This window comes from Branchiostoma belcheri, unplaced genomic scaffold (assembly GCF_001625305.1).
Source record: "Branchiostoma belcheri isolate BF01 breed outbred unplaced genomic scaffold, Haploidv18h27 scaffold71, whole genome shotgun sequence".
In the NCBI taxonomy this organism is placed as follows: Eukaryota; Metazoa; Chordata; class Leptocardii; order Amphioxiformes; family Branchiostomatidae; genus Branchiostoma; species Branchiostoma belcheri.
The window spans coordinates 1,189,611-1,213,604 of record NW_017804365.1 but is presented as its reverse complement, the minus strand read 5'-3'; the positions used below and the strand labels follow the sequence as shown (position 1 = coordinate 1,213,604).

General features: G+C 39.3%; 1 protein-coding gene across 1 annotated transcript in view; it reads left to right on the top strand.

Moving 5' to 3' along the window:
* LOC109484948 (angiopoietin-related protein 7-like) overlaps positions 1–14,313 on the top strand; it is a 37,110-nt gene extending 22,797 nt beyond the window's left edge. Inside the window, exons 2-4 of the mRNA XM_019788321.1 lie at positions 8,970–9,143; positions 12,197–12,505; positions 13,634–14,313. Coding sequence (XP_019643880.1) covers positions 8,970–9,143; positions 12,197–12,505; positions 13,634–14,313 — 1,163 coding nt within the window. The remainder of the gene's footprint in view (positions 1–8,969; positions 9,144–12,196; positions 12,506–13,633) is intronic.
* The last annotated feature ends 9,681 nt before the right edge of the window (positions 14,314–23,994 follow it).

Sequence of the window (23,994 nt, the reverse complement as noted above, 5' to 3'; positions counted from 1 at the left end):
CAATTTGTTGGAGCGCAAAGAGGTGAAAGCAAAACTTAACGGTGACACCAACCAACAAATTGACTTGTTTTGGCGCAGAGCTCTGCGTGTGCCACAGACTGACGGATAGTTGTGCGAGCAGTTCTGTGCAGAGTTGCGTGACGAAGTCTTTATTTGTGACAGAGTACTGGCTGTTCAGCCAAATAGTCATATTCAATTAACTTGATATCTTCAGAGGTCTATACAAAACTGAACCAGTGTCGCCAGCCATGACGAATTGACTTGTTTTGAGAGCAGACCGCAAAGAGGTGAAAGTAAAACTGAACCGTGACGCCAACCAACGAATTGACTTTATTTGGCGCAGAGCTGACGGAGAGTTGAGCGAGCAGTCCTGTGCAGAGTTGCGTGACGAAGTCTTCATTTGTGACAGAGTACTGGCTGTTCAGCCTAATAGTCATAATCAATAAACATGATATCTTCAGAGCTCTATACAAAACTGAACCCGTGACGCCAACCATCAGCATCGACTTGTTTTGTACTTAAAGCTTTATTCACAAGGGTCTAACCAAAAATAAGAGGTGACGCCAACCAACGAATTGATTTGTTTCGGCGCAGAGCTATTGACTGCAAGCTTGAAACCGACGGAACCCGACCTGTCAGAGCAGCAATAGCCAGCTCCGCGGTCCCCTGGTACGTTACAAAGCCTAGTAGTCACATTGAACTGGCTTAAAATCCCCGAAGCTCTATACAAAACTGAACCTGTGTCGCCAGCCATGACGAATTGACTTGTTTTGAGCGCAGAGCGCAAAGAGGTGAAAGTAAAACTGAACGGTGACGCCAACCAACGAATTGACTTCTTTAGGCGCAGAGCTCTGCGGGGGTATCGCGGAGGGCGTGTACGAGCAACCTCCACTGGAGGAGCTCCGCAGAGCTCCTCCATGGAGGTTGCTCGTGCAGCCCCTATTGAGTGGAACGCTTAAAAGTTCTGAGTGGTGGAACTAGTTGGGTCTCTCGATTTTCTATTTCTCTTACCCTTTCACTTAGTGTTATGTCGGTTCATTTTCAAATGTTATCATTTCATATGTTTTATGCATGCGCATAAAAGTCGAACATTTTACTTGCATGAACGATGAGCACCTAATATAATGGCCATCGTGTTCAATGCATAGTTTTGTAGGTCGAAAAGAAATACTTCTAACCTCTTTTCCGATGCTTGAAATTTGTAGGTTTCTTATTACATGTCTGAATCAAACAACATTTTTCCATCTTTTTATGACACGTGTTTCTATCTATAAACATGAATAGGTTGTTTTCTCCCTGCTTGATATTGATTACAATCGATTTCAAATTAGTTCACTACAGCATAACTTACCTTTACCTCTCGCTGATTTTAGCGTATTGATTGAACAGTATCCCAGAGGTTTTGTTGGCGTCGTTTTGTATAAGCCCATCGTTCAATGTAGTAGTCATTATTCTTTGTGCCTAGTTTTTTTTCTATAATATACATCATGGGCCATTTATGCATCATATTACCAGCGTCTACCTTGTCTAGCTCAAGTGTGTTCCAGATCCTGACACATTCTCTTTGTGATTCCGTACGTTTTGTCGTGTTTTGTACAAGCAATTGTAAAAAGGCGCGGTCACAATCGTTGTTATTTGTTTGTTTGTTTTATTGTTTCGCACTGACAAATAAAACAAAATGTACCAATTGAGAAATAAAATTTAATATACATTTATGGTGAGGGCAGGAAACCTGGTGCTTTATCTTTGGCCCTCCCTAAAATACCGCAAAATTAAAACATAAATTACCACTATTACTAAATGAACCAAATTCGAAGCAAAGAAAACAATAGCAGGATATAAAAGAAAATTTAAGAACTAATGAAATAATACAAACCATCTTTCTACACAAAAGGCATCCAATGGAGTTTTAAGGGCTTGGAAACACTTTTCTTCTAGTCACCTATCTACATATCTGTGTTGACTCCCAAGGAGCAAAAATACCCAAAATTCCGACGAAAATGGTTACTGGAAGGGCCCTTGGCTGAGTTGTAGGGTATCAGCCACAAAGTAAAGGACTCATCTAGGGGCTTGGTTTTGCAGTTTTAAACACCCAAAGTATGAAATACTGATTGAAATGTACTAATGTACAGCATTATGTGTCAATATCATAAAGATTGCCTTAATCAGAATATTTCAAGTTTTGCTGCATTGGATGCCTTTTAAAGAGCAAGTATTTAACACAATTCCCAATCACCTCAGTTGGATTAAGGGTTGATTGGTGGCATGTCCCTGGTGAACTGTTGCTGACCTTTGATCTCTCCTACCCTTAACGACTTCCTAGAATCTATGATGTTCATTACATGTGAGGTGGTTTAAAGTATCTGTGTGTCAGAAATAATCAATGCCTTCTGAAGCAGTTGCTTGGTTACGTTACGTATTACAGTGCCTTTGGTTGGACACGAAAAATGGTCTAGACTTAAAAACATCCAATGTAATTTCAGGCCGTGAACGAAAAGAAAAGATGTCTGGATTAAGAAATCTGATATTAACATTTGCTGCCATTCATTAGCACATTTCTATTATTTAATACTTTAAGCTAGTATGAAAATAACTAGCCCAAAACAGACAACGTTACCGCAAATAGTAGCTAGAACTAGCCTATGATACAGATCAAGTAACTGTTTATCACAGACAGTTATCACTGACACTGATTGCTTACGTTAAGGGAAGTATTTTTTTGGGTGGCTGAGCCGTTTATGTATCTTTTTGGACAGCGCAGATTGACAGCACCTGGGTGGGGAAGATTGACTGGTCAAATGTTAGACTTAAACTACAGATTGTGGACCCTGGGTCCTCATATAAACAATTACTTCCTACTTACTAATATGCTTTTCCAGCAGCTTGTATAGTGAATTGACACCCATAAACACATAAGCATCCCAGACGGTCCAGCCACCCAAAACAAGGCAGGGACAGATTAGCATAATACTGGTCGATCTTTTTTGAACAAATTCAAATACTTTTCCGTACTGGATTTCAAACCATGCAGACTGATCAAGATAATTGTAAGTCACATAATCACGAAATTACTATCAACAACCTTCAGTTTTTTTTTTAAACTAACCTTGTGTTCAAATTTCTAAATAGCCATATCAAAAGTTTCTAATTGTAGAAATTTATCTAGAGCTAGATCAACTGACGTCTGTTAGTTTACGCTATCTGAATTTATTGGGTAATCTTATCGTACAAGTATGGTCTTTAATGGAAGTATTCAATTGCTATTATATTTCTTGTTTAATATGTTTGTGCATCTTTACATAGCTCTAGATTGTTAATTAGTTCATAGTGTCCCTTTAGAAAGTTAGGCAGACTTTAATGGAGAGGTTGCCATTAACAGACTTTTACGTCCAGAAATACTAGAAATACCAAATACCAGCCCAGGAAAGAACTAGAAACAGTCATGCCTTCAAACATCAGAGTTATCAACCAAGAATTAAGGTATTCAAAAACTCTTATTTCCTCAGCACTATCGTAAACTGGAACTCGTTGCCACCAAGCACAGTTGGGGCATCATCACTTGAAAGCTATAGACAACTCCTACAATCAAATGGGCAAATATTGAGTGTAACAAGTCTTTCGGTGTGATATAGCAAGCTGCCGCTGCGCCGCGTGCCTGCGAAGCTGGTGTGTTACGCCGAAGGGCGGTTATACCGGCTATATCGATACAAATACGTCATCAGCTGTGGGTAATATCCCCAGTGACCAAAGGAGAGGCATCATGTATGATGTGATTTGAGTAGTAATTAGCAAATTCACGAGTAAACTTATCTCATGTATTAAAAATGTCACATCGTGGTTGAAGTAACATGATGACAGGTTCAAATGACGTAATGAAAATACCAAGAATGCATTTAATTTTGAGTGTTGTTTTTTTTTAAGTCGAAGACACAATAATGCTTACTTATTTTTTTAAATTGTGATTGGAAAAATTATATAATATACAGTATTTATACAGCGGAGATAATTCATTTGTGTTTAGTTCTTGGCGATGACTTAAATCAGAAAGCAAATTGAATTACCGTTAGAATGTGGATTTTTACCATATTCGTTAGAATGAATGACATCTTATGGACCATTTTGGTACGCTTGTAAACCAATTAAAACTATACCAAAGATCATTTACATAAATCAAACGTATCCTTGGTAGTTTTTTCGTCAAGTTTTATCATTGCTCATTGTCGTAGCCGTATTCTCTTTTGTCCTGAAAAAGAGATAACTGTTTGAAAAGTTTTATTGTATTTTTTTTGCCCTTAGGCTAATTGCGTGCAGGTAGTTAAACAACTTAAAAATGAATTATAATATAAATTATAAATTATGGAGAATAAATAGCTATATAAACTACTTAAGTATGATTTTGACAAGAGATCAAGATCAATTTTTTCCGAGATTTTTACTGTGTGTTTTGTGTTAAGTTGAGAGTAGATATCTTTTTGTCTTTGAAGGTAGAAAAATTAACATGGAATTTGTTGGCCTCTTTAAAGAGGTCCTTTTTTGGTGATCGTAGAAGGGGCAATTTGAGATAAAAATATGTATTTTTCTACCATCTTAAATATGACATATAATATTTACAAGTTCGTTCGCTCTCATGATAGTTCTTGCACCGCCGTCTGTCTAGTTTATATAAAGTAAGGTAGTAAGTGTTAATTCTAATGTTAATAATGAATTTGTACTTCACGTCGAAAATTAACACTTCACGTCGAATTAAATGACTTAAACATGCTAAAATCGTCATAAAACTTTACCCTGATATACACACCGTAGTGTTTTTAGTAACAAAGAAATCGGTAAGCAACAAAAATTGTTTTGTATCAGCACTAAAGATAGCCAAAATGAGATTCTTTGGTCCATACATCAATTAGAGATGGCCATGATAGCGGAGGCGATTCTATTTCCGCTTCATGCATGTGAGAACCTAGCTTAATTTCCTCCCGTACTTGACAATGACCTGTCTGCTCCGTCTGAAACAAACCCGCAGAGGCAGCTGATTACACGGGACGCCTGGAGGCTCAAATCAAGACAGAACTTTGTGGTTCGTTTCTTCCCCGTTCCCCGCAAGGGTGGATAAATAATGCAGCGCAAGCGGGACCCAGCCTGACCTAGAGGGGTTTTATGTGTTCTTACTTGGCTTGTTACATGGCTGTTTCATTTATCTTCCTGCGTCTGCGAATGGGTCTGTTGGTTTCATTCCAAATTGCTCTCACGTCGTTTTCGTTGCTTTAAGGTTTAGAAGCGAGCAAGCTAGGTTTTAGGAAATATTTCAAAGGGTAAGTCTTTGCCATATCTTCGGAATACTCTTGCAGTTTTGCGGCAATTGCATGCTGTTTACCGATTGACCAAGTCAAAGAATAGGGCCTAGGAAAGAAACATTGTGTTTCCTGACCGACCCTAGAAAAACCTGCCGACCCTAGACTTTTGGGTTGACCTCTGCAAGGGACAGGTACTTTTGCAAGCTGATCAAACTTTTCTAGCTCCATGATATGACACCCGGGTGATAAAACGTTGTACAATTGGATTTCTAGCATTGGCATTAAAAAAGGTGTCCTCGTGCAAGATTTGCCTTGTTAAACTGTATTGTATAAGTCGGATATGTCTACATAGGTATCACTAAAGGCTAAAAAAAGATAATCTCTACCTACCGACCATAAGTTTTAAGAACTGAAACAGGAAACACAATTTTTTCCTAGGCATAGGTCAAGTGGCGTCAACATGTCAATTTCAGACATATAACAATGCAACAGCGCACTAGGAAATATCTTAGAAGCTCTCACTGCATTCATCTGGACGTCTAGAGATAACCCACCTCGATCCCTTACGGTAGCCAGGCATTGATTTACCAATACAGCTGCCTGCTTGACGGCATTACTCCAATGTCTAAGCTATGAGACACCGGTCTCCCAGCAGAAGCAGCTGAGGTTAGCATATCTACAGACGGTACGTGAACCTCAAATCTCTCATAAAATTTTCTTTTTATATTGGGACATAGTATTCTACTCTCTTTGATATATTTCATGTTATCTTACTAAACTTCTCAAGGGGGTACGCCCCTTGATACGTATGTATGGATTGCTGCAACGCCCATCCTAGGAAACATATCCCTTATGTTATGATTGATGTACATGTGATGGCTTCCATGGTGTGCGTATCAATAATATAGAGTCCGATTAAAGACTCATGATGCATTGCTTTTCCTTATTCCTTTAGGTGAAATCATTTAAAAAACACTGAATTTATATCCTAACATTCCTGTGCTGCTATGTCATAATTTATAGATAGAGAAAGAGGGGTAAGGTGGAGCTAGAGACTAAAACAGATAGGCAGAGAGAGAGAAAGAGAGAGAGAGAAGTAGAAATTGCATTGTCTGTGCACTGGTAACTATGTATTGATTATCCCGCAGATGAAATTTTTGTTTGTCGATTGTTTGCTCAATGATAAATAATTTATAAACTTCATTCGTCACATCAGTGGTAGCAACAGGTCCCTTGTGTTATTATTATTATTATCTTTAAGATCTGAGAGAAGCTAAATGTGACATAGAAAATATATGGGCTTGATACAACAAATGTCATATAGTCAACATATACATGTACATTCAATGTTCGTTCTTTTTTCTTGTGTGCGTGTGTGTGTGTGTGTGTGTGTGTGTATGTGTGTGTGTGTGTGAGAGAGTGTGTGTATGTGTGTGTGTGTGTTTGTGTGCATGTGTGTGTGTGTGTGTATGTGTGTGTGTGTTTGTGTGTATGTGTGTGTGCATGTGTGTATATATGTGCGTGTCTGTGGTCTCTGAATTCATGTTCAAGCTTTGGAGATGCATAGCCTATATTACGAGTTGTAAGAGTATAATTCCCCCTGCCCAAGCGCAAGTTAATTCAAAGACACGGATGAGACGTCCACCTACATTTAACATATAGATGATGTATCTAAGGTTTTTATTGTGGCCTGCTAATGGTATGGACGATAGGCAGGAGCGCCTCTGATTATTACTGATCACCAATCCGATCAACGCCATCTTGCAGAATAAGTTATCATGACAAGTTGCTACAGCCAGTATTACAATATTTAGTGCCATAGCTATGGGTGCTATCAGAAGTATATATGTATAACATGTACAGTGATTATCTATATTTATTAGTTTTATAACATTCGTTTTACAGTTAGTAGTCTTTATTTCCCCATATAGTAATGCAGGCCATAAAACAATAAATCAATAAACAGGACCCGGTAGTTGAGGGAGAGTAATTTCCATTCCCGGAAATTATCAGAAATTATGGTCTGACGAGGAAATTAAGTTCGTTCCGATGTGGCAATTTCATTTTAAAACATACCATTCACTCCTCTATAAAATTTCGAACGCCTATGAAAAAAATGGTTTACTTTAAACTAGGGGAGTAGTAAAAATTGATATTTTAATGAAAATTACTAGATGGTCGAACCTGCTAAGAGGATCGCATATGCGTTGATCTATTATGTTTTTACTCCATATCATAGTTATAGATGGAACATATTAAACATATTGCTTTGCCTACTAGTATGGTTTTTCTTATTTTTCTTACTCTTTTCTTCTCTTTCCTGCCATTTTGTTAGATAGTAGTAAGTAGTAGTAGTTAGTAGTTGAAAATGGTTCATTTAAAAAAAACACGATACAAATCGGCCTTGCAATATACACTGAATTGCGACGAATTTTACATTCCACATACTCAGTAAAACTAACACCGTAGGCTAATATAATACATATACAATTATATGGGTTTCTACATTTTAGGGCCGAACGAGCTAATTTTGTACGGGGTATATGGACGAATACCAACTTGCTTTTTTACATTTTGTATTATTATATTTTGTATTATTTTTACACTTTGATTAAGAAGCCGTTTAGACATAATGTTTTTGCACCAATTGCAGAAAACGTTGTATATTTTTGCCTCTGGAGCCCTGGTATTAATTTATACACTTTTACATATGTACACTCATTCAAAACCACATGAATTTGAACTTTTTTTGGATATATTAAGAACAAAATGTACTGATTTTTTTTAAAAGCAGTATGTGACAATATTTGGTGCGTATGGCCATATTTGGTTTTGATGATTGGTAGCCGAGATTATCAAATCATAATCATGGCAATTATCAAACAGATACATGGTGGCGTCGATAGGTTCAAAGCAGGATGATCCTTATTTGTTATTGGCCTAATTATCCACTATTTACATAACCATCCCTACAATCACCTGAGGGATTTATACAAAGCACGCGGCCCAAGAATGCCCCCGATTTGTTTGCTTATTATTGCAGAGCAATTGTTAGTGAGAAGCATTCTATGGGCATTGAGAAGTAAATGGGAAGTATTTTTAAACACTTCATACTTGAATGCAATACATGGAAAAGATGATATGGAACAGTCCATCTTGGAATGAGTAGGGAAGGGGTGAAACTCTGAAATTCTGCCTTTCTTAGCTTTTCCTAATCTTTATGGAAATAAGCTTTCGTAATTTAAAGTCATTTATTTAAAGCATTTTGACGTAAACTTTGTGTCTAGAGTGCACGCGTCTAGTTATATTGCCATCACGTATTGCCTTGGTCATTACGGAGAATCTTCATCCTCTGGATGGTCTTTCAGGCGTGGGACGAGATGACATCCGTACATGACCTCTTCATTCTACCTGTCACGTCGAATGAGGGATGGGACTTGTTAATGGCATTTTTATGCCCTTTTTATGCACTTCATTCACAGAAGATAGACCGGGGCCCCGATAGGATTCATCTGACGTCCAAGACCGATGTTCGAGCGACGGGCTACTGCTCTGACGACTTGTCAGATGAAGATGTCAGACCCGTAGTGTTAAATTAGAGTATTTCAGACAAGTCATATATACGATAGTGTGATTCCGTAAGCACTTTTTAGTACCTGCCTCTCTCTCTCTCCTTTTTAGACCCTACGATAGAACTGACATGCCTGCAGTTGGAGGACACCAAAAAGAGGATGGACGCGGCAAAGAGCAAACATAAAAGCAGGAATCATCTCGGACCCACGGCCAGAAGGCGATGGAAAATAGCCTGCACCATTCTGACCTGGGTGGTTCTACTATCCCTAACGGCGTTCACAGGTATATTATGGTCTTTATCTCACATTGTTCACCATGTGCAAATAACGATATTGAACGACGTGTATTTTACTATGCGAGCAGCAAGTGATCACGGCCTGCGATTCAATACATTTGTTTTAGAGGGGTAGCTCTGTAATTGGGAAGTAGATGGAGGACACCTATTAAATCAGAGTAGACGCTGTTAGATCTTAGGTCACATAAAGAAAGGGAATTACCCGTGCACTACTCGTAAAATGGCCAGCATTGAACCGTCTGTCATGTAAAATTGCGTCGGCGGCTGCTCTCTCTTTCAATCAGCATTCAGGGGTTCAAATCGCCTCATTCCAGAAGATACAGACTGCCTGGACGTGGTAAAAAAAAAACTCTATTAAGTCTAGCCTCTACCAGGCTTCGGGAGGCGGCTGTTCTCTCCAGCAGACCAACTCCTTGGCATGCTATCTCTCTATTTGGCCGATTTGAACTCTTTCCAGCCGCCTTCCGAAGCATGGTAGAGGCTTTACTTAAAAGTCTACATCCCTTTTGTGCAAATTTTATTCAAAACTAATAGAATTCCACAAGCAACAAGGTATGTTTTTACATTGGATTTGGTGGCGAAAAAAAAGACTGGTTTGTCCTTTGATTCCCGGTTGGCTTGTAGAATGGCCGAAAAAAGAACACGTTATCAATACACAAACAACTGTATTAAAATTCCCACCCACTGGAATGTCTGCACAGGAGGCTATTTTTTTACAATCCACTCCCACACACATGCCATTACAAGTAGCTGCCTGGCTACTATATACGTCCCGTATGAAAAGCCAACACTCTGGTGGGTGGTGCAGTATATAGATCAATACGTGACATTGTCAATTGGACGTAAGACCCATTCCGCTCTGTCAGAAAGAACACAGCTGTTCGATCATTGAGTCAGCTTTAGGGCATCATGTGGCGAAGTTTCGATCCATGTTAGACCCACTATTGTCAGACGGTCGTTAACAACAAAAAATTCCCGCTCGTTATGGCTACCATTTGACTCGAAATTACGAGTCAATCTAACGATTGTGCACAACATCTCAACAGCAGGAAATGACTTAGGAACGATTCAGTGTCTATGCCGTTTTGTGCTGAGATGGTTGTAATATTTAACCCCAAAACATGGCCTTAGATAGAATGTAAAAACGATTTATTAGCAAAGCATGAAGGTGCCCTTGCACACAATAATGCCGTAGAGTAAGAAATACATCACGATGGACTTTTATCGATTTCTAGTAAGGGACAAAATGTGGAAAATGAGGATGTATTGGAACCTGGTAAAGACTATTTGTCTTTCTATCCCTTCTCTCCGATGTTATCTGTGTAGGTGGCGCCAGTGATTGACTGTTTATTGATCTAAAGTTTTGGGGGGTACTTTGAAATTCGGTCGAAGAAATAATGAAGCAATTTCACACCACATCGTGATAGCGGGAAATCGCAGATTTGTCTTCAAAGACCTCAAACCCCGGACAATATGTCCAGATCGCTTTATACGTGAATATAGATTGCGTGAACAAATCAAAGTTTGTGCCCGGAATGGCAGCTGCTTTACAACGACAATTTTTCTATATGTGCTTGTATAAGCCATCACTGCTACCTATGTATTTCATAATTCATATCATTAAATGTTGCCAAGTTTGATATTACACATGTACCTTCTTCGTTAAACATTAAAGAATACTACAACTAGCAAGGGGTAATGAAAACTAATTGAGAAAACTAGAAAGGCCGACATTTTCTTGAGAGCAAATGCAGCAGATGGCTTCACCACATCCCCCATACCGAAAATGGATCTATCCTACGATGGCTGCCAATAGTCTACACCCCCATGCAGCAATGGAACCTTCCAATGCCGGAAATAGCCAAAAAGCCCTATTTTACATAACTTTAAAGTGGTGTATGTCAAAATCGTGAATGAAATTCTTTGGACATGTGTCCAAGGTATCCCCATACCAAATTTCAGGTCATTCGGATTTAATATTAGGGCACAGGAGCCAAAAATGTACATTTTTGGTCAAAAATAGCAAAAAAAGCCCTATTTTACACAATTTTAAAGTGGTATATGTCAATATCGTGAATGGCATTCTTTGGACATGTGTCCAAGGTATCCCCATACCGAATTTCAGGTCATTCAGATTTAATATTAGGGCACAGGAGCCAAAAATGTACATTTTTGGTCCGAAAATAGCCAAAAAGCCTTATTTTTCCCAATTATAAAGTGGTGTATGTCAAAAGCTTGAATGACTTTATGTCTACAAAAAGTCATTCAAGCTTTTGACATACACCACTTTATAATTGGGAAAAATAAGGCTTTTTGGCTATTTTCGGACAAGGTATCCCCATACCAAATTTCAGGTCATTTGGTTTTAGTACCTGGGAACCAGATCTCAAAATGTATATTTTTTGCCTGAAAATGGCCAAAAAACCCAAATTAAACAATTTTTCAAAAAAATGAAAAAACGCGTCAGGGTATTTACCCACTCTACCTTCATGCCAAATTTCGTGTTATTTGGCCTGAAAATGGCAGAGATGAATCCATTTGAAGAAATGGCAGGAGGAGGAGGAGAAGAAACATGAGGGAACACAATACATAATGTATGTCTTCACCACTTTGTGGTGAAGCCATAAATATAGAATACTGTCACATACTGTGTCGATGAAGGTTAGACATCCAGGTAAATGATACGCCAAAAAGCAGTTACTCAAGCAACTGGATCCAAAATCATATCCAGTTGCTTAAGTAACTGCTTTTTGTTCTTAACATATCCAAAAGAGTCCAAAATGATGTGGTTTTAAAGGAGAGTACATATGTGTTACGTTATTGATCAATAAATTGATACTAAGGCCATATCAAGCTATACAAATACATTGTGTAGATAAAAATATTATGTGTTCTATCTTTAAAGTCTATCCTATCTAATTTTATTGAATATGCACATTGCAACGTTCTGTTCAGCGGAATAAAGAAATGAAATAGATAGAATTTATCATCTCTATATAATGCTACCATACTGACGACTATTCTTTGTCTCTACTTCAAGCTTGGCTTTATCTAAGAGTGGAGAACCTAAGGACAGAAAAGGGTCAACTTCAATCCAAGGTCGTCACTGATGCGAAGACTATGGTAAACCTCCAAATAAGAACTAATAGATTGTCGGACCAGAAAGACGAACTCGCGAAACGAGTAACGGACGGGATCTGTGAGATAGAAAAGCTCCAGAACGCGACCAAGCTGTTGAAGACGCAGTTGGACAGTGTCTCTAGTCAGCTCAATGTTCAAGATGACAGACTAAGGATGGTGCAGGACCGACTCAGCTTCATAGGAGGATGTTACGACTGTGTAGTAAGAGGTAAATGTCTTATTTCTGTTCTTGCCTCGCGCCTCCTTTTATGTATAAGCTCCGGTCTCACATAACCGACTATCGCCTTTCGAACACTAGCCGAACTCCACCTAACTATGGTTAAGCGTAGGTCAGCTAGTCGACCCACCAGTGTTTAGCTATGTCGGCTACTGTACATGTTCAGCTGCACCAGTATAATATTTCAGAATGTTTATTCTAGAGATTCAGCCATAGTTGTTTGGTGGTCGTCTAGTGTTCGAAAGTAGGTCGGAGTTAGTAGTGAAATTTCACGCAAGTTCAACTGAATTTGTATATAAATAAAATGCGTGGTTTAAATCTGATTAGGCTGCTCTGAACGTTTGTCCAAATTCGTCGGCTGGTGATAGGAAAAGTGTGGCAGGGACCTAAATACTGGGATGGTTCCTTTATGTACAAGTTACTTCTAAATAATAATTTAAAGATCTTAAAATAGTGATAAGCATGTGATAGCATTCTTACATGTGGTAACTGTTCTTTGATGATCCGTAAATAATTTCATCAGGTTGGTAAACAAATGATCACAACCATTTATTTTTCACGAGCCGACGTTTCGATGACCGTCTGTCATCTTCATCAGGGCAATTCTGACTGGTTTACTGTGCACTGACCCTTGATGTTACTTGGTGCATAGTGCACCTTTAAGCTTGTTTTTACTGTTAACAATAGCAATGTATGGGACAAGACGTTTAATAATTTCTATTTAGGACAATTGCACTGCACTTTACATTTGGAACCGCATATGTCCCTATGGTGTAACAATGCCTAGTATGTATGTCACAATTGCACTGCGTTTAGAAATGCATTGTCAACAGTAAAAACTAGCTTAAGTGCACTGTGAACTATGTAACACATTTAGTGCACAATGCACGAAGTAACATCTAGCGTCAGTGCACAGTAAACCAGTCAGAATTGCCCTGATGAAGATGACAGACGGTCATCGAAACGTCGGCTTGTGAAAAATAAATGGTTGTGATCAAAGAACTTTGCTATTTGTTCTTTGATGACTTTAAGCGGAGTGGTTATGTTCAATAGGTAACGTTTATTTTTAAGTTGCCATATGTGATTTGTAGTCAATTATAATTCTCTACTTTTTTTCAGACTGTTCCGATGTGCGAACACGTAACGTACTCAGTGGGATTTACCCAATATGGCCTAAGAACTTCACCAACGCCTTATATGTTTACTGTGACATGGGCCCGGTGGGAGGCGGCTGGACTGTTCTGCAGCGGCGACTGGACGGAAGCGTCAATTTCTATAGAAATTGGACGGAATACAAGAAAGGGTTCGGCGATCTTGGTGGAGAGTTTTGGCTAGGTATGGACGCGATCTACCTGTTATTGAGCCAGAACACTTACCGCCTTCGTGTAGACATGGAAGATTGGGAAGGAAACCAGGCGTACGCCGAATATAGCTCATTCCAGTTGGATACAGAACAGAACAACTACCGGATACGACTGGGCACGTTTTCTGGAAATGCCGGAGACTCTATTGCCGGTACGAACGCCACTGTGGATTTTTTCACCAGAAATCTTAACAACATGCGGTTCAGCACTAGGGACAGGGACAACGACGGGTCTTTAAAGAATTGCGCGCTACTGTATAAGGGCGGCTGGTGGTACAACGACTGCTACAACGCTAATCTAAACGGGAAATACTATCGAGGAGGGAACTACACCGACGCGTTGCAAGACGGTATTGCGTGGTCCACGTGGAAAGGCTGGCAATACTCACTGAAAGGCGTGAGTATGAAGATACGGCCCGTAAACTTTGTGCCATAAAACAAACACACTTTCCTTTGTAAAAATACGAGTTACAACGGACAAAGGAATGGTAGTTCTTGAGTTTCCAACAACCCACCCTGAATACAGCCATGTTCTAATATAAAGGACGTCGGTTCTACATTTAAAAAGAGAGCCAATGTTAAGAACGATTGACATATGTTGACTGACTGTCTTTAATAATGACAAACTTTCGTGCCAATGTTCACGAGATGTCCTGTGTGTTTCTATTGTGTTAAAACAGCCATTATGATATAAAACGTTGTATATATGTACAAAAAGCCCACATTGTGATACTTACACTAATAGGTGAGGTCTCAAACCTACTCGCAATATCTTTCATGTCGAACTGAAATCACCAGAAGACAACAACCATACATCTACACTGGATATCCATATAACTGCGGTATACTACAGATACTCAGAAATTCGACCACACCAACGTTGTTATACTTGCACAGAATATGTGGAATACGGGATTATATCTTGGGTTAGCATTAGGCCATACCGCCCTAATTTTATGGATGACATCTTCTGAAGACCCCCAAACTAGTGCGCGCGGGCGAATGAAAAAAATTCCGGCCTGAAATAAAAATGCTACTAAACCACAGGAATACAAAGCTGGTATTATGAATTTGCGGCAGTACGTAGCGACGTATACGTCAAGCCGGCCCATGCTGGCTTTTTGAGGAATTTATGAATCTGCACTGTACGTATGTGCTGAGTTCTTGAGTCGTGGAGCTTCGGTAGCCTGGGTGCTCGGCTCCGTATTGTCACTAACTACTCCGTATTGTCACTAACACCATGATCTACCCAGGCCTTGAGCCAGGCCAGAGCCTCGGTGGACGTGATCTTTTTTTTTTGAGAACTGGCGAAAATCAATGCGCGCGCGGTGTCATTCATAAAATTAAGGCGGTGTGGTCTTAGCATTAACGAAGAAGACTGGTATGTGGATTTACCGGTTGCATTGAATTTCGGTACATCTTATCCAATCGTTATCATGTTTGCATTTGGTAACTGGTTATTGTTGAAGGTTTATATGCTGTTTTTATTATTATTTTTTATTATTTAGGACTAATATATATGAACTTGTTGCTTTTTGCATGCTGACAATGAGCTATGGCGTCAATGTATGAACAATAAACACGAGCTACAGTTACTTTTACATTCCGCCATGCGGCATGACAGTAGAAAAAAAGGGTGGAAAAGACAGTGTCAAACCGTGTTCTACCACTGAGGTGGTGATATGGTATACAAAAGGAAATGACTGCCAGCATACAAATTACTTACGAATCATAAGTCTAGTAAGGTCCTTGCCACAACGCCTTACAATCGCCCTACAAATACCAACTGCAAGCACAAGCAATCTTGGAATAGTTGTGCATAAGCTGTACAAAATTCATACCGCTAAGAAAATTCTGTTTTAGATCCAAGGTTGGCTCTGACGAAAATCTTACAACCTAATCCTAATGTAACCGCGTCGCAGTCCAAGCCCATTTCTAACAGGCGGTCGCATTGGTCGTATGTTGTATTGTTGCAACATTATTTCTTCTCTACTTTAAAGGGGCATCGTGCAAGTTTTTTTGCACCACAAATTGAAATGCTTTGTTTAAAGAATATCTATGTTACTGTAGTTTTCTTCTACAAGATATTTGTGAAATTATTGTATTTCTTACCTTTATGATTTGAGTTAAAACAGCCCAATCTAGGCGCACCCAGTTTGTGGTGCCACCACAAACCGCTAGATTGTAAACAAAAAAAAACGAAAATTGTGTTTCAAGCTTTTAACGCACTCATAAGGCGTCTTTTGTTGCGTAGGGTTGATTCAACTTACATTGTAAATTTCCTTTTTTTTTGTCGTCATAATGCCACGTAATGCAGCTTTAAGTGAGCACGTATGTTGGAGTTTTCTGTAAACCCAAAATTAGCAGCTTCTTTGTGTTTGTCCTCGAAACAACTGTTTTTTTTCTCGTCTTTCTATCAAAAGTCATGTGTACGTATACAATACATGCTGCCAGATATCTCCAGACAACAACTATTATAGTTAAACGTACATGTATACTGCTTGTTACACACTATAGCAGCTATTGTAAATAGCTGTTTAAGAAGCATTTCTAAGAATAAATGCAGTATTTTCACGACCTCTTTGTATATGACTTCCTAATTCAGGGCACGGAAGTATTGTTTTGAGTGGAGACGCTGTGAGTCTGCATGTGTGTTTGGTAGGTACGTGGTCAAGAGAGGATGACCGGCAGGACAAGAGATAAATAATTCAGACACAGGGAATAATGGTGTACTTTAATTTGACTAGTAGGCATCGGGAATTTGTGTTTGATTTAAGGGAATTAAAAACCATTACTTGTGCTCCTATGATGCTATCTGTTAGTTACACAAATTTGTGTAGTGTTTAAAGTTAAAAATTTTGGTCCAACACAAAAAATTCTCTCACCTAGAGCTTTCGACCAGTCACACTGGTCTTCCTCAGTAAACTGACCCAGTGAAGCTTGTCACGTGGCTTGTTTGAAGTGTGACGTCAATACTGGGTCAAAGGTATCTGGTAGACGATGTCGACCCCCGTCGCGGTTCAATGTAGGGTGATGGGCCCTGATGTAAATAGCTTCCTTCACCCCTCTCAAAAATAGTCTAGGTGAGCTCTAGGTGAGAGAATTTTTTGTGTTGGATCAAAAGGTTTAACTTTAAACATGTAACTACCAACACAGATGAACTTGTTTATTCAAAAATCATTCGTCACTCGTCACTCGCACGTCACTCGCACAAGGTGTAAGAATGGGGTCTGCACGCCACGTCTGGCCGTGAACGGCTGCGTGCATCGTTCGTTGCGCAAGTGGTAAGTGAGTTGTACGTGCTTACAACGTACGATCTCTGTGCGATTGCAACTTTACCGTAAGGAGGTCGTACTCACACGTGCTTCTTCCGTACGGCACGTACGAAGCACGCGCGTCGCTCGTACTCGCACGTACGGGTGGTGAATCCGCAGACCACACGTAGAAAAAGTTTTACATGCACTTAAAGTTCTACGGCGTGTCTGCGTGCTCCCAAATCCGCAGGATTCCGCGTACGGAGGTGGTACTCACCACGCACGGATGCCCTACGTTTGCTCACGTTTTTGCACGTAGACAGCACGCAGAAGCACGTACGGTGGGTTGTGACCGTAGCATAAGCGAAACGGAGAACCTAAACATAGCTATTTTTTAAACAACATTAAATCAATCAAAGTCTTACATCCAGCTAAGATAATTCCAAAGAAAATGCCTTGTTTAGGTTTGGTTTTAGAATGTCATTACCATTCACCAGTTTCCCCATCCTCAGAATACAACAGGGGATCTAACCTCATTTGAATAGGACAGGAAGGCATCAGAATGATCCTGGTGACGTTAAACAGCTTGCTTTTCACTGTGATTTAAGGTGTTGGGTCATTTTATGGCCAAGGTTAATTAAATTACCATGGGTTGAATCTGACAACAAATAGAGAATGAATTTTTTGGAATGAATTGTTTGTAACGTCATAGTGGTAACGCTATATGATGCTGTAATCTTACAAACCACATGTTCCATGTTGAAAAGAACATAAAAACATCACTCTCCATTTGTTGTCAGATTCGACCCAAAGTGATTAAATTAATGTTGAGCATAAAATGACCCAACACCTCAAAACACACTGAAAAACAAGTTGCTTAACGTTACCAGGATCATTCCGATGCCTTCCTGTCCTATGTTGTTTTCGCGTTGCATTCTGGGGATGGGAAACTGGTGAATTCATGAATTTCACACTTCCCATAATTCCGTAAAGATCACGGATATAGATGGGATATGACGTAAGGAGCGGATATACGTAATGCGACCGTGCGAGTGGACCGTCTTCTTCGGTAGAAGGTAGAACGATAGAAGGTACGTCATGTTCTCAAATTCCAACAAAAAATGTAATTATGGCATGCGCTTTGTACTAAATCAAAACAATATAGTTGACCAGTTTGTCGATAGAACTTGTTGGAAATATTACATCAAGGAAGGGGGATAGGTGGTCATACGTCATATCCGTATTTTTACTAGGCCAGGCATTATGGGAATTGTGAAAGTCATGAATGGGCCCACTGGGCTTGTGCACGTTACTGGCCTTTGTCCTAGAAAGAATGTTGATAAAAACGACAATAAGCGATTAATCACGCATAATATGGAAAAAAGTTGATGCCAAATGATCGTATTATCAACTATCAGATGGTGAAGCTCAAATTTTGATCAGCAACGCATCTTGAAAATATGTATTCAATTCATGCTCCTGTTATAAGAACGTAGTACCACGTAGCCTCTAGACACCAAGCGATTGAAAGTGCAACTGCAGCTTGAAGTAAGCAACTTCGTTCTTTTATATCAGAATTATCTGCTTGTGCTTTACCTTTAAAGGCAACCGATGAAATTTCAGGGCGGCAAAAATATTAGGAATGCATGATAGGAATATTCTGGATAAGGAATACACTCTGAAATAGACATCAACTGCACATTTTCGTCAGCATTTTATGCTTAAAGCGTTTGAAATAGCCGAAAACAAGCTAAGAGGAGTCCCTTTATTACCTCCAGGGGAGGAGACATCCTTCCGCGGAAGGGTTTTGTGAGAGATTTAGATTTTCATGTTCGCAGCTGTTTCTCGCGTTTGGGTGGACGGGTTTTTTTGGGACTCGGTGTATGTTTTACTATTGGACTGTAAATGATGCACGTTCTTTTTTTATTGTATAGGTGTTTTCGGGCGTGACAATGATGCCTTTTGGTGGCCCCAAAACACCCCTTTGAGCACGAAAGTGGTCGCGACCGTTGACCTTTGGCGTGTTTAAGCTATTCTCGGTCTGGTCCACGTATATGACCCCTCACACAGAGGGGTGTCCGATCTCGATAAATTCTTTGTTTAAAACCTTATATAAAAATATACAATAAAAAGCCCGGAGGTATAAAATATTAGATTTTACTTGTTTTTTAAATGGAATTTGTCATTTTGAACACTTTTCGTCGTGATGCTGAACACCCCATACCTACGACAAGAATGCACACTACGGGGAATGTATATAAATGATTACCGTCAGTTTCAAGAAATCGAAACTGATATGAGACACGGTCGATAACGCCATTACTTTTATTCACCACAAAAAATGACTGATGGCTAGTCTTTAACATTGATCGCCCAACCGGCAGCTGAAGACCCCGTATATCCACGGGTTATCCTATAAATCAAGATAAGAAAAAAAAAAAAACGAATATCACATGTGATCCATCTTTATTGGAAGCTAGATATTTGTGTAGCGGAGCAGGTAGTCATTTATTCCTATCACAAAATTTATTTGGATTTATTCCATATTTTAGGTTCCTACAAAAAGCAATTGTCCTATAAGCAATAAACGATATCGATGGGAGGTTGTTAGACCCAGTTTATTTATTTATTTATTTATTCAAGCTTTGCCACAAGTGGAAGGGAAGGGAGAAACAGGTGGAGACCACCTTTACAGGCTCCCTCCCCAAAGACATAAATGACATTGCAATCAATCATAGTTAAAACTAATTAAACATATTGCACAACATCGTAAGTAGACAATAATAACAATATATATAATTGCACAATTTCATAATAGCTAGATCTCTGCACAGTGAAGACTGTGTGACTCTTGTGTTTGATTGTCTTTGATTGGTGAGATGCGAACGATAATAGTAAAATATTAGTCCTCATTGTACTAATAAAATAATTGAAATTCAGCAAAAATGATAAGAATGTCAGGAGGACGTCATGTTTACTATAGACGAGTTTTTATCATAATGTTCAAAATCAATAGAGTAGATTATTTTCTGATCATGGTAAATCAAAGATGGCTATAGCTAGAAAGTATATAAAAAACGATAGTTACTGTTAATTTTTAAGGTAACCTTATTAGATCTTGTATCTAGTTCGACTCAAAAGTGTTTTAATAGTTTATTACTATCATTTTTCATTAATCATCATTGTCATTTTTGTCCGATTTCTGTTTTTAACTGGTTACGTGGCATACGTTTTTTGTTAGTTGTTCCTTTTGTTCTATAAAAACTAATAAACAATACTCATAAAAAGTAGGCAAATCTTATATTGTCATTTTTTGGATCTAGCTTAATGAACGGGTTGGAACAATATTTTATCAGTTGACTACGATTTCACTGCAGTCCTCAAAATGGCTTGTATTCTAGCGGAACCGCTATACTTTCTACATCATTTTGTCAACGTAATGTTCTTCTATCATATTCCTCCCCCATCTCTGTCGTTACCCGTGCAGATAATGTTATTGATAGGTCTCTGGAGGGCAGTTTACTCTCCGGGGTAGTATTATCACTTACCGAACAGCCCCTTTTCAAAAGGACAGCTGTCATAAACGGTAAGGGTCAATTACGTCGAATGTCCTCCGGGGTCACGATGTCGGGCCAATCTTTTCAGAGTTGCAGAAACCAATGGTCGTCCAAAGATAAGATAACAAGAACGACTGACAAAGTGAAAATAACCTTCGAAGCATCCGTATACCGTGTCATAAGGTTACAACGACTATCCATACGGTGTTCTTGCTCAAACCAAGCGCACCAAGATAAGATAACAAAAACGAATGACAAAGTAAAAAAATAACATTTGAAGCATCCGTATACCATATCAGAAGGCCAGAACGACTATCCATACAGTGTTCTTGCTCAAACCACGCGCACCAAGATAAGATAACAAGAACGAATGACAAAGGTAAAATAACCTTCGAAGCATCTGTATACCGTGTCAGAAGATCAGAATGACTTTCCATACACTATCATTTCCCAAACTACGCTCTGATTCAGAGAAAATGCCATCTTAGACAGAACCTTAGGTTTATGAAAGAGATAGAGTAGTCAGAAGATGAGGTAAAAAGAACGAGTGACAACGTAAAAATAACCTTCGAAGCATCCGTATACCGTATCAGAAGGTCAGAACGACTATCCATACAGTGTTCTTGCTCAAACCACGCACACCAAGATAAGATAACAAGAACGAATGACAAAGTAAAAATAACCTTTGAAGCATATGTATACAGTGTCAGAATATCAGAATGACTTTCCATACAGTATCGTTTCCCAAACTACTCTCTGATTCAGAGAAAATGCCATCTTAGACAGAACCTAAGGTTTATGGAAAGAGAAAGAGTAGTCCGAAGATGAGGTAAAAAGAACGAGTGACAACGAAAAAAATAACCTTCGAAGCATCCGTATACCGTGTCAGAAGGTCAGAACGACTATCCATGCAATGTTCCTGCTCAAACCACGCACACCAAGATAAGATAACAAAAACGAAAAACAAAGTAAAAAAAATAACATTTGAAGCATCCGTATACCATACCAGAAGGTCAGAACGACTATCCATGCAATGTTCTTGCTCAAACAGTATCGTTTCCCAAACTACGCTCTGATTCAGACAAAATGCCTTCTTCGACAGAACCTAAGGTTTATGAAAGAGATAGAGTAGTCAGAAGATGAGGTAAAAAGAACGAGTGACAACGAAAAAAAATAACCTTCGAAGCATCCGTATACCATGTCAGAAGGTCAGAACGACTTTCCATACAGTGTTCTTGCTCAAACCACGTGCACCGAGATAAGATAACAAGAACGAATGACAAAGGTAAAATAACCGTCGAAGCGTCCGTATACCATGTCAGAAGGTCAGAATGACTTTCCATACAGTATCGTTTCCCAAACTACGCTCTGATTCAGACAAAATGCCTTCTTCGACAGAACCTAAGGTTTATGAAAGAGATAGAGTAGTCAGAAGATGAGGTAAAAAGAACGAGTGACAACGAAAAAAAATAACCTTCGAAGCATCCGTATACCATGTCAGAAGGTCAGAACGACTTTCCATACAGTGTCGTTGTCCAAACCTAGCACTGATTTAGACAAAATGCCATTTTAGACCGAACCTAAGGTTTATGAAAGAGATAGAGTAGTCCGAAGATGAGGTAAAAAGAACGAGTGACAACGTAAAAATAACCTTCGAAGCATCCGTATACCATGTCAGAAGGTCAGAACGACTTTCCATACAGTGTCGTTGCCCAAACCACGCACTGATTCAGACAAAATGCCATCTTCGACAGAACCTAAGGTTTATAAACGAGACGGCTCTTGTCGAATAGGAGATCGACAATTCCTCCATCAATCAACGACTCGATCCTGTCCGTTAATGAAGCGGCGGGAGTTTCAGCCGTCCTCCGATCACAGTCCGGTCACGTCCGGTGAGTTAGGCTTAGGAAGAAAATGTTGTCAGCATGAAGGTTCATCTGAGTTGGTAAATTACATTATGAAAAATTTTAAACTGTTCTCTAACTCACAAATTTCACTCACCGGAATTTTCGACTGAATCACTCAGTCTTCCTCAGCTATCTGACCCAAATGCTGTAGACACGTGATTTTTCCCACGTATGCCGTCAGCAAAGGGTCAAAGGTTGTCTGAAGTCGATATCGCCCCCCGTCCCGGTTGAGAGAAGGTTGAAGTGCCCTGATGTACATGTATATGGCCTGTATATGTATACATCATTTGGGTCAGAAAGCTGAGGAAGACTGAGTGATTCCGCTGAGTAAAATTTATGAGTTGGAGAACAGTTTAAAATTTTTCATGAGAACATGTTGTGTTTTCGAGTAAAATGAATCTTTTTACACAATCGAGTGTTCTATTCACACCCGAAGTTTCGGTGACCGTCTGTCATCTTCCTCAAGGCTATTCTGACTGGTTTACAATGCACTACAACACGTACAGTTCCCTAGTAACCACGTATATGTGTAGATATGCAGATATTGTACGTTTTGAAATGCATCTATGGACACCTGTGATTTAGTGCAATATGAACCAGTCAGAATTGCCCTGAGGAAGGTTACAGACGGTCACCGAAATGTCGACTGTGAATGAAACATGGTTGGGTAAAAAGAGTCTCTTTATTCAGTACTTACCAACCTGATGAAACTACTTGCGGATGTTGTATTTGCGGTTACCCTACAGGCCCTAGCTAAAACTTCCGACAAGAAAACATAATTTTTCAATGTAACATAGCGGTGCGTACCGGTACACTGGCCGGAAACAGAAAAGGATCCAGTTAAAGTTTGAAAAAAGAGTTTCGGTGATTCGGTACTGGCCATAGACTAAAAACATACATGAAATTTTGCGTTTGTCAATCTGTCATTCTCTTTGTTGGTCAACAAAATAACTCTAGAACGGCTGGATGGATTAGTTTCATACTAGAAAATGTTGAGATTTTGGGCCCCCTAGTGGCTACCATTGATACTGCAGCGAAACAGTTTTTTTTTCTTTATATCTCGCGATCTGGACATGGATTTTAGATGGCAGTAGCTCTTCTGCTTAAGTCGTGTGATTTTAGGCCCCCTAGCATCTTGTGTCACATTTTCATTTTGCTCCAAACCACCTTAAACTTTCCATAGATCATAAAATTTGGATTACGCAGGCTTAAAAACAAATAAAAAAGGTCAAATTTTTCAGGACCCTTGAAAGAAGCACAGTATTCATTTACCTGAGCCCCAGTGTTACTACCTCCACATCCGTGTAATTGGCAGGAGACGATGGCTTCTCTACAACCGTCAAGTCAAGATTCGGTCATGAATCTCCCAGAGCAATGCGTCAATAAATACAAAGCCCCC